Below are 12130 nucleotides of genomic sequence, written 5' to 3'. Positions count from 1 at the left end.
TAGGGTGCGAGGGCCTTGGGGGCGACTTCAGGCTGTGCATCTTGGGGCAAGTGCTCACCCTCTCTGAACCTATGTCCACGTCTGTAAGATGGCGACAGTAACACTACTGTGGTGGGGACTGAGGATGCTACAATCTAGTCGCATTCAGTGGGACTCTGAGTGAGGCAAATGGGAAACTGTGGTCACATATAAATGTGACTAATGTTATTTCGTGCGCAAACCTTGAAATCACGAGAATTCTCCAAATTAAAAAAGAGTCAAGCATTGCACAGTGGTAAAGCTGGTAAACTGTGAACCACCGGCTGCCTCATGGTGGGTCTGCTTCAGCTGCTGAACAGAAAAAAACACTGTCCTTTGAGAGAATCCATGCTCAATTATGCAAGCTAGAAACAACATAAATAACAAATTACGAGAGGTCTTCAGGAACACACCCCTAGAACAAAATATGACCAGCCTTTAATGCATGCAAAGCAATTAGCATGGGCCTGGGACACAGGAAGCTATTACTCTGCTATTATTATATTAACTCAGTGATAAAAGCCTCAGGATAAACACTTCCATGATGGAAAATCAAACAAACTCTAGCTTTCCCATGGGCCTAACCTTTTCCTGGGCCTCCGGCTCCTGTCAGAGAAATCTCAGAGTTGGAAAATCTGAGTCAGCGGTGCTAATAACACCCCATATGATGAAGCAATAAATTTCCCAGCTCTTACCTGAAACAAAGAATGTGGATTCAGGGAAGTGTTGACTACGTGCTCCCCCAGCATCACCACGCGCATTTTGCACACCCTCTTTTGCTCCCCTCAGCCATATTTAGACTAGGATTTGTGAGATGGCAGGGACCTTCCTGGGACTCAGTGCCACCCAGCAACATTCCTCTTTCTCTTCTCTTCATTCTCAGTTCCTTGAACCCCCAGAGAACAAGGTTGTGCCCAGTATATGCTAGAAGCCCAATAAATATCTCTTGAACATATAAGTGATTTTATGGCTCTTACAACCAATGTCTCTCTCCCATTTTCTGGACAATGAGCCACAGGCCAATTAGAGTCATGACTGAAAAGTCCCTTCCATGTAGCATTCATTCAAGTTATTAACTGTCTCCTCCCCAGAGAGGAGAGCTAATTTCTCAAACCCAATAGGCTGGGTTATAGAGAAGAAATAGTTTTAAAACACGTTTTTATGGTTAAGCATCTGCCTTTGGCTCAAGTCATGATCCCAGGGTCCTGGGATCGAGCCCTGGGTTGGCTCCCTGCTCTGTGGGGAGCCTGCTTCTCCCTCTACCTCTGAAGCTCCCCCTGCTTATGCTTTTTCTTTGTCAAATAAATAAATAAGTCTAAAAAAAAACAAAAACAAAAAACCCACATTTTTAAAACTGTATCTGTTTTTCTAAGGAGCTTCCAACTTCACAAAATGAAATCTGATGGTATGTGTCGACACTGCAGGTTTGGCTAATAAGTGGTGGGGAGACTAGAAAGGAGAGATCGAAAGAAAACAAGAACCTGGGTGAAATAGAACCATCCTGAGGAGATCGGGAAAGGTACCAGAGAAACACTGAATGATTTAGTTCTAACTGGAGCCTGGAGTTACCTGTGAGAAGGAAGGGATGACTTACTTCCGTTTGGGATTCACAGGACTCTTGTAGGCTGCACAGAACCACTTAATGCAGAAGCAAGTCCCGTGTTTGACTTAGACCTCCTTTTTCTACCAAAGCACACATAATACCTAGGAAAGATCCAGAGCTAGGAGGACTTAAATCCTTATCCTGACTTTAGGCCAACACACATCGGGAAAAGCTGACCATGCATTCCTTGTGTAAAGACCACCCCTAAAGAAGAATCTAAACCCTCCCCCTAGAAATGGGTGTTAGTGATTTTCTTCCTACTGTCCTTTGGAGCTAATTTATTTCCTTCCCTGGTAAGAAGTCAATGCCTTGTACAGTGATCCCTGGAGATGGAGAACAGTTGCCCCTTGTCATAAAGTAGACTGTATGCTTCAAGAGTCAACTACTTTGGGCATAAACTTAATAAAGGTAACTCTGCCTAGATTTCTTAACTTCATATAATACCATGGCTTTTGGAGCTCCTGGGTGGCTCAGTCAGTTAAGCATCTGACTCTTGATTTTGGTTCGGGTCAGGACCTCAGGGTCGTGAGACTGAGCCCCACATTGGGGGTCCATGCTCACTGAGGAGTCTGCTTGAGATTCTCTCTCCCCTTTCCCTGTGCCCCGCCTCTATCTCTCTCTCATTCAAATAAATAAATAAATCTTTAAAAAATATTGCGACTTTTATTATCAGATTCCTCCCAATCTTGATAACAAGTTGGGTCGTAGACCCCTGATTCCATAAATTCAGGGAAAATCATGTGACATGATCTTTATCAGTGGGGTTTCTATGCTTGCCTCCCCAGACACACTTGCTTTTTAGCTGGCAAAAATCTAGGGCTGCCCAGTGATTTCCACAAATGTCTCCCATTTCCTTGTCTTCTTTAGCTTTTTAAGCTCCCTATGCAGAGTTGTGCGATAGTTATCAGTTCTCTATTGTGATTTGGAGATAAGTAAACATGTACATGATTCCTTAAGCAGAGGAGACTGCATGGCTCCCAGCACCGGGGTCTGGACCATACTTGTCTATTTATCTCTGCGTTAGGGAGGACAGAGCTAAAGAAATACAACAAAAACAAGCCAACTGGTGCCCAGCTAAGAGTAAGAAACATGGCATACCTGATAGACCATTATATTAACAGTTTCTTCTTTTTTCTGCTCTGGAGGCCCTTGACTCTGTAGTAGATTTCTTACTGTTTCTTCCATCCTGAGAAATGAACAAACAAGCAAAATACATAAAGAATTTTCTTTAAAGAAGGTTTGATTAAAATGGGTCTATTCTAGTTAGGAGAAATATTTCTTCAGTGTATTTCCTAAGCTGATACCTGGAAATCTACTCTTTTTTTCTTTCTCCTTCACCCCCTATATTAGAAGTCTGTCACGAAGTCCTTTAAAATCATTCTCCAGAATGTCTCTGAGTTCTCTCTCTTTCTCGCTACCATTCAGGTCCCTATCCTTGGCCTTCTGCATCTGTACTGACGCAAACATCTCCCAATATCCCTCTTCACTTTCAGTCACTCCCTTTTAATTTGGCACAATGTCACCACATTAATCTTCCTGAAATACCACTTTGATTTGTAAAAGTTAATTTTCAAAGTTGACGAATATTGTATGAATGCATTTTCACTGTTAACACACTGTTATGTCTTTCCATGGTGGTCTTTCCATGTCAGCACACAAAGATCTACTTTATTCTTTTCAGCTACTTCCTGGTATTTCATGATGTGAATGCACCGTAAATTATTTAACCCTTCCTCTACTGATGGAATTTAAATTACCTTAAGACTTTTACTCTTTTAAATAATAAACATCTTTACACATACATCCTGGTACATGTTAATTAGTATTTTTGTGGGTTATATTGTAATGTATATTGTATATTATAATCCTTTTCTTACATACCTACTTCTTACATACCTACTTCATGTGCCCATCCCCCATTACCGAAAATAAAGAGTAAAACAAACACACCAATTTCCACTTCCAGACATTGTCTCATGTTGTTACTACTTCTTGAAATGCCAAACCCTCACATCTTCTCATTTCCAACCATCTTCCAAAATCTACTTCAAGTTTCAGTACCTAAGAGACATCTTCATTGCCCGCCCCATTTCTTTGAATTTTTTTTTTTAAGATTTTATTTATTTGACAGAGAGAGACACAGCTAGAGAGGGAACACACGCAGGGGGAGCGGGAGAGGGAGCAGCAGGCTTCCCGCCGAGCAGGGAGCCCAATGCGGGGCTCGATCCCAGGACCCTGGGCTCATGACCTGAGCCGAAGACAGAGGCTTAATGACTGAGCCACCCAGGCGCCCCTCTTTGAATTTTTATAGTCGTATGCTTTATATCATTCAGTCTATCACTTAAAAATTCCCCACTTGAATGCTCAAATATCTCATATATGTATGTTCTGTCTTCTGAAGTAAATTACAATATTCGGTAAAGAACCATGTCATAGATTTCTTATGTGTCTCCCTCAGTTATAGATAAAGTAGGTACTCAGTAGATGCCATTATATGAAACCTTTGTTAATTCATTTTAAAAAGTATTAAGTAGTTACTCTGTGCCGGGACCTGACCATGTATATTCTGTGTTTGAATGACCTTGTCCTGAGGGCCGATCCATGAGGATACATGAACCAGACACTTAGAGCAGGACACCTGAATTAAATGCACTGAACACAGTGAGTGCTCTTTTCTCAGAACCTGAGTTGGCTGTTTCTTCTAGTCCCATTCTGAAGCATGTATTTTACTAGTTTAAAAGACTTGAGGGAAAGCAGGCTGATCAGCTTCTTTCTTTTACTAAGAGCTTCTGGCATGGCAATTTAAGGGCTCTAGGAGGCCAATGAATTCCATGAAGTGGCAAGACCATTACCGTAACCAAAGGAGTTTAGTTGAAAATGCCAACCTTTCTAATATGATAAAACTACTTAGCAGCAGAGTGAGGAAATTACAGATGATCTGGGCCAGTCCAAATCTGGACTATAACTGGGGAAATTCTGCCTCCACAGGGGATGTCGCCAAGACCCACTCAGGATTTCAGAAGACAGGGGACACCATTACAAGTGTCAAAGAATGCTTTGTGACTACATTTATATGAGCTACCTCTTTTGTGCATCTAGCCAGGAGAGCAAAATCTGTTCCCTGTATTTTCACAAGTCTTGTGTTATTAATGATAACAAAAAAATTAAACAGTACTTTCAAACTTGTCAAAGAACTCTCATCTATTAATCATTATAATGTACTTGTAAAAGATCATTACATCCATGTAGTAGATAAGAAAGCAGAGACACAGAAAGGTTAACGGCTTCCTCACAGGATCATGGTTAGTTGGGTAGGTTAGGACTAAACCATTTTTCCTGACCGTAAGACCATAAGAGAGCGTCCTCTTTCCACTAGGCCTTTTTACATCCAGGAAATTATTTTATTTTATTTTATTTTATTTTATTTTATTTTATTTTATTTTATTTTATTTTATTTTTTTCAAAGGTTTATTTATTTATTGTAGAGAGAGAGCACAAGTGGGAGGGGCAGAGGGAGAGGGAGAAAATCTGAAGCTGATTCTGCACTGAGCAAAGAGTCCAATGCAGGGCTTGATCTAATGACCCTGAGATCACGACCCCAGCTGAAACCAAGAGTCAGATGCTTAACCGACTGTGCCACCCAGGTGCCCCAGGAAATGATTTTAAATGAAAAAGAGTCTTAACTCCTAATGAAGAGTTACCTTGGTGAACATCTATGGGATGCTGAGCCCAAAAAGGCAAAAACACCATTTCTGACCTGGGGAGAGCTTAAAGTCTGGTAGAAAAGACAAACTAAATTTATATATATATATAAAAAAAACAGGTGTGAAGAAGGCACAGATCCTGAAATATTAAGTGATCAGAGCCAATTTCTAATATTCGATTTCGCTCTATGAAAAAACAAAGACAATCTCTTCAATGGTAGCAGATTTCCCATGCTGTCTGCCAAATCAATCATCAACAAAAAAAGTAATGCTAACGGTGACAAGTTGCCCAAGATCAGGCAGTTTGTGCAGGACAGCTCAGGGACTGGTCTCTGGTTTTCTAAATATTCATCTACCTTCTTCCTCCCTTAGCACAGAAGCTGCAGGTCTTTCTTATTTTAATCCACTTTTCATCCACTTATAAACATTTGGCTTAAATGTGTCCCAAATGTTAGACTCAGTTAAAATAAAATCTTGTCTTTTTTTTCTTCATAAGTTGAAATATAATTATGTCAGTGCGTATCTTGCTGAATTCTCTCTTCTGTATAATTAAAAGTTCTATGCAGAAGTTGCTAGATCAAAAAGAAAAACATCTCTTCACCTTCCCCCATTCTTCTTGGCTTTATATTAAAAAAAAAAAAAAGAGGAAAAAATGAGGTGGGCTGGTAGTTGTTAGATTCTCAAGCAGCCAAGACCCACAGTAATACTGTGAACATTTTTTTCTGGCACCACTTCATGATTAATTAAAACCAATTACATTTCTAAACTACAGCTTGGAACAGAGTTGCAGTGACCCATCCTAACCTTTGGTAAGAAATTAAGTTGTGTCATCTTTTCATAACTATTATGAATCTGGTCGCAGAGAAAATATTTTGAACCTGATGAGAAGATACTATTATTTATTCCCTGATGACATCTCCTTTTTTTAAATTCTCATTTAGCAAACATCTCTATTTATTTTCCTGAAAATCAAAGACTGTGAAGCATTATCCATTGTTGCTTGATGCCCAATGACATTTTACTTCATTTTATTATTTTGATAGCTGATGTGTGAGGGTTTGCATTACCAGTCTTCACATAGAACAGTTCTACAATCTGTTTTCCAAACGTGGCTAAAAATAAGCTGATTCCTTTTTCCAGGCCAGGTCTAGGCAGAGATTATCTTTTTTGGTTTTTTTCTCTTTCATTTTTTTAAAACTGCTAGTTGGTTTAACACCACCCTTAATCAATGTCTTCCAGTCCTTTCTTTACTTTTGTTCTGACCTGAAACTAAGTTCTTTCTTCCCTTAAATACTGGTCAAGTGGCTGTCAACTAAAAATACACAGGCCAAAATTTTACTTGGAGAGATGTATTAAGTTCTAAAGTATATTAAGTGAACTATTTTTAAAAAGCTAAGTCCTACACAAGTCAGAGAAGAGAAACTGAATTCATACGTCAACAGTGTATTTCAGACAGTGCAGGTATAAATATAAGAGTTTTTGCCTAATGACATGCTAGAAACTGATCAGAATGCTAGGTTGAAGTGTTCTTTTGTGACTTCTATGATCAGACACTCAGTTTAGCATAACTTCATTTTTGACAGAAATTGAACAAAGTAAATGCAAAATAAGAAGCCACTCTCCCCAACCCAAACTGATAATTGATGGGGCTCTTTCAACTGAAAGCTGAACTGAGTCCCATTTCAAGAAATATTCTAATGAGTGCTTGCTGATTAATCACATAATACATTAATAATGAAATCAACAATGAAATTACTCAATATTCCCTCATTGACTTTTCTGTGAGAGGTTGCAAGACCATAACCCATTCATTTCTGCCTTATTAATGATCTCTGAGTTTCTTGAGGTCCGTGGCTCTGCCTTGTTTATTTTATCTCTAGCAACTGAGCATAGCTACCGTTACTGGGTAGGTGGTCCATAAATTCTTTTTGAGTGAATGAATCAATCTAATAGTTTCTTTCCTCATCCATTCCCTGGCTCCTTTTCATTTCCCCACAGACATATATGTGAGTCTAAGTGGCCAGAGAGAAGTAGTGACAAATGAGAGGCGCCAGCAAGACTGGAGGGTAAGTCTTAAGCTGTGACACTTGGGGCTAAATGCCGGGCTTCTGGTCGTTAGCAAAACAAACCAACCATCTCCCAGTAATAACTCCTTGCTCTTGTTGTCACCTGAATATGCATCCACAGTTAATATGCTTCATCTGCAGCTAATTAGCTTAGAGGGCTGGAACAGTACCCTAATGAGATCAGGGTTCTAGATTCAGGCCCTAGCCTGGATACCCTTCAACACCATCGGACTCCTGGCTGACTAACCTCTGCACAGGCAGTCCACTGCTCTGCTGCTGGGGCAGAAAGGATAGAATTATCTTAATGAAAAACATATTTTGCATGACCTCCCATATCATTTGCTTTTATTTTCTTTCTCCCATTCTATTCCCACTGCTTTGCTCAACAACCCATCCTACCTCCCCATTTTAACCGCAGTGCAAAGCTTTCTTCAAGCTTTGGAGTGGAGAGAAAAGCCTACTAATTTTCAATTCTAACAGGAAACTGTTCATATGGAAACTTTGCTGGTTTAGTATAGGGTTCCGCCCATCTGAACCAACTCGTTTCCTCAGAAAACGAGAGTTTCCTCACATAGAAGCTAGCACATCTAAGCATGTAAGCAGGGACAATCCCCAGGTCGGCTGTGACTTTGATGTTCTTAACCTGATCTCTGCTTATCCCCGCTGCAATGGTTAGGGACAGTAAATCTACAGCAAAGATAACTGAAAACTGCCCTGAAACCGAAGCTCACTCTGGATAAATGTGGAGGGCCAGAATCTCTTATTTCTTTCCTAGATTATATGTATTTTTAATTCATTTAATTTAGAGCACAAATTCATTTAATTAGAGCACAAATTTTGCAAGAATAATACTGTTGCCCAGAAACCGTAGTGCTCTAATTCACTCATGAGGCTGCAACACCATTCATAAAGAGATCGAAAGGTGCTAGTCCAATTTGAATTACTGCATCATATTCACTCAGAGCCATGTGTATGTGAGCAGAAAGAGCCATAAATTTTCCCGTAGGCAGGCTGGCGCTGATCCTGGACAGGGAGCCCACTGAATGGGGAGAGGCAGACATGGAGAAGGCAAGGAAGCAGAGCTATGCATTCAGGGAAGTCCCATTCTCCACGTGGAGTTGAAGGGAATCGCCTGAATGTCAACAAGCAAATCTCAAGTGTTTTTGCTCAACAGTGGTAGAACATGGAGTTGGATTTATGGATTCATGTGACTACAGAGTTCACACTCATCCAGAAAGAAAAAGAGAAAGAGGGAGAATCCTATATGTGTGAGTGAGTGCCAGAAAGAAGTGTAGCTCAGTACCTTCCACTGTCCTGGTTAATACTTTGAAGGCAGGGTTTGCACTATATCCCAAGAATCCCTAAGAGGTCTACAAAACAGGTCACTTCCCTTAATGGAGTAGAGGTTTTAATTAATGCAATAATTGTTAATTATTATGATGATCATGTTTTATTATTACAAAATAGTTAACAATTCACATAACCACCCATGCCCAGCCTCATGAGCTCACCTACTTAACTTCTAAATCTATCCTTGTAACGTGTCCTAATAGAATTCTTTGAAATAATGAATTTTCACAAATAAACTCAGATTTAGTTCTTTTTAAAAATTTTCTTGAGTAGTCCAAAGCATGAATGTTCTTTGAGTCTGATATGGCTCAGGAAAGACTTTGAATTGACAGGATAAGTACTTTTAATATAAATGTATTATTTGGGGGATAGATTTTTATAGTTCAGTATTCAAATGTTCGGAGAACTCTTAAGATAGCAGATAGTTCAATTTATCATTGGCCCTCAATATTTATTCTTTTTGGTCACTGTTGATATGAATAATAAAGAATATTTGAATATAATGTGAGAATAGTCACTGGATTTTAATCAGAGGCTATTCTGTTTTATAAAACTAGTATAACAACTTGGAACAGCATTTTCCCATTTCTTAAAATGAGAATTTTATAATTTTACCTTAGTCAAAAGATAATACAATGTGGATCAGATAATCAAGATTTCTTTCTTAATATTCACTGGGCTCTTGAAAGTTTAAATACAGCAATATAATGATGTTAGATATTCAAAATGAGGTTCACCATGTTTCAGATAAGTTACATTTTTCTCTACAGTTTTAACTATCTCCTCATCAGATACTTATAACCCCCCAAAATATACACCAAATGTATGATACTCCATTCTCTCATGCTTCAGGATCTGTTTGAGATTTGACCCAGAGAAAATTAATAATTGAATGAAATGATTAGACTTGGTTCTCATTGACAAACTCATCTTGAATTTGAGAGATAAAGCACCTCTCTCCAATGTTTCAGATAATACTGGTTTGGAGAATAAGCTACTGTGTTGATCATGATCTCATTTCCCACACCTTAAAGCCTTTTCTTTTTTTTGGACCTTGACAAGTGTTAAGTCATTAAAGCTCAGAGAGGTCGAACCAAGTCACACCGGATATGAATAATGTACAAGGGCAGAACAGTAAGTAACTGGCAGCAATCTCTTCCCTACCCCCCTTTTTTTTGTGAGTGTGTCAGAGAAGGTCAGGAAAATACAGTTGGCTATATTTGGGATCAAACTGTAGGGTTAAATTTTCTGGACAAAAAGGTTCAATCATGGCAAAGAAGTACATTATGAATCCACAAAACTGGCTTCTGTAGCCTCATGAAGGCCAATAGGGCATTCTTCACTGGGCTTGCTCTTTAAATCACATACTTCTTGTGATGTTTGATCCACAAGATTTCAGAATGGTTTCTCTTATGCAAGCAGATATTACAAAACCATAGCACACCCAGAGAAGTAGTGTTATCAAATCCTCTCCCAACCTCAACTCTCGTGGAATAATACAGTCAGTATATCTCAGTCCCTGGCATTCCCTAAAGTGGCAGAGTTAGGTCTGGGAGCAGATAATCTTACCAGCCATGTAACTTAGGAAAAATCACATTTTCTGAGCTTCAGCGTCCTTGTCTGCAAAACGGGTATTTCATGCCAGCTCTCCTTACCATGGAGAGATGTTAAGACAAAATGTAAAATGTTATATACATTGGCGCTTGTTTTTATTGTGGTTTTAAAGATAGTTCTTTCAGAAATCAAGACCCTTTGAAACAGAGATCTTTTGGCAATGACATGAGAAGGGCAGGGAACAGGCTCCTTGGGAGTAATGGCCAAGCAAGTTAAGACTTTACAGAGGCACCCACCTTGTCTTTTTTCAGACAGTGTAGAGAGATAAAGCACCTCTCCCCCAATGTTTCAGACAATACTGGTTTGGAGAATAAGTTACTGTGTTGATCATGATACAATACGAAGTTGTCTCTAGGTGACTCAGTGCCCAAACCCAAGAAAGACAAGAAGCATCTTGTTGGTCTCTTCTTACTGGGTGCTACTTATCTCCCTCTGCTGGGCAACTGAGCTGTCACTATTGAAATTCCTCTCACTTCCCAGCTAGATATTGATTGTCACTCTTCTTTCATTCATGCCAAATTGATTGCCAGCCTATGCAATTAGTCTCTCTGAGCATTCTGAATGACCCACAAATGTGTTCCCTCTGATCAAGGAATCTTCAAACAAACGCCTTCAAAGTCTGCTTTGCTGTGAAAAACACACTATCAAGCTTCAGCATGACAGCGGTTAGTCATGTTTTTGATGCAGCTTATTTTATAGTAAATATCTATCAACATGGAAAAACAACCTGCATGTCCACAAAACTTTCATTGGCAAGAAAATGGAAGAGATGGTTTCGTAGTAGTGTTAGTGGAGGGAGACATCTAATGTTTCACTACTCTTCACCCAATAGTCCTTGTTTAAAATATCATCACAACTTAAGGTATGGCAATAACAGGCATGTTTGATTCTTAGAAACTCTGAACTTTAGAAACTTGTCAAGACTTAGTAGGTAAAAAGTGAAAACTGGGGGAAAGAAGTCAATTTAAAATCTGCTTCTATGCTAGATTAAAAATAAACAAAAAAGGAAGCATCAGAGTAATATGCCTTCCATATTACTTCCCAGGGTAACATGGCACTGGGATGTCACAAAAATGCATTCTGTCAATCATCATAATCATCTGGTATTTGGATAGAGATGTTTCTGCCAATTACCGTAAGAAAAAGGAGATTCACTACTTCCCCTCCTTGCCTATCCAAGCATCCTTCAGGCTCCAGCCTAAGTCCCACCTCCCGCTTTCCTGATAACTCTGGCCTATAGAAGTCTCTCCCTAGTCCACTGAAAAGTATTTTCCCTGGGACTTCCTGCAGGAAATCACCAACGGTTCTCATTAGAAGTTCAGATCCCTAGGTCCATCTGAGACCCAGTAAATCAGAATCTCTGGGAGTGGAGGCCAGGAATCTGTGTATTTTACGAGCATATTCTTGCACATTAACCTATGAGAATCTATGTCTTATTCTCATGTCCTCCCAAAACACTTACCTATATACTAGCTGGCACTGTTAAATATCATAAAAACCATTTCATGTCCAGGTTTCTTAGTTTTACAACTATTTTGTTAGCTTGTTAGGGACTCCAGTGTGTATCTCATATCTTTATCTTTTTTATTTTTATTTTTTTTAAGATTTATTTATTTTAGAGAGAGAGTGAGTGAGCATGTATGTGAGTGGGGGGAGAGGGAGAGAGAGAATCTCAAGCAGACTCCGCGATGATCATGGAGCCCAACAAAAGGCTTGATCACACAACCCTGAGATCATGACCTGAGCTGAAAACAAGAGTCAGACGCTCAACTGAC

General features: G+C 39.4%; 1 protein-coding gene across 1 annotated transcript in view; it reads right to left on the bottom strand.

The window, feature by feature from the left end:
- NCKAP5 (NCK associated protein 5) overlaps nucleotides 1-12130 on the bottom strand; it is an 824104-nt gene that overhangs the window by 298647 nt on the left and 513327 nt on the right. The window contains exon 6 of the mRNA XM_035008156.1: nucleotides 2720-2807. Coding sequence (XP_034864047.1) covers nucleotides 2720-2807 — 88 coding nt within the window. The remainder of the gene's footprint in view (nucleotides 1-2719; nucleotides 2808-12130) is intronic.

Source organism: Mirounga leonina, unplaced genomic scaffold, assembly GCF_011800145.1.
Source record: "Mirounga leonina isolate KUSES-001 unplaced genomic scaffold, KU_Mleo_1.0 Mir_151, whole genome shotgun sequence".
NCBI lineage: Eukaryota > Metazoa > Chordata > Mammalia > Carnivora > Phocidae > Mirounga > Mirounga leonina.
This window is presented reverse-complemented; position numbering and strand designations above follow the sequence as displayed.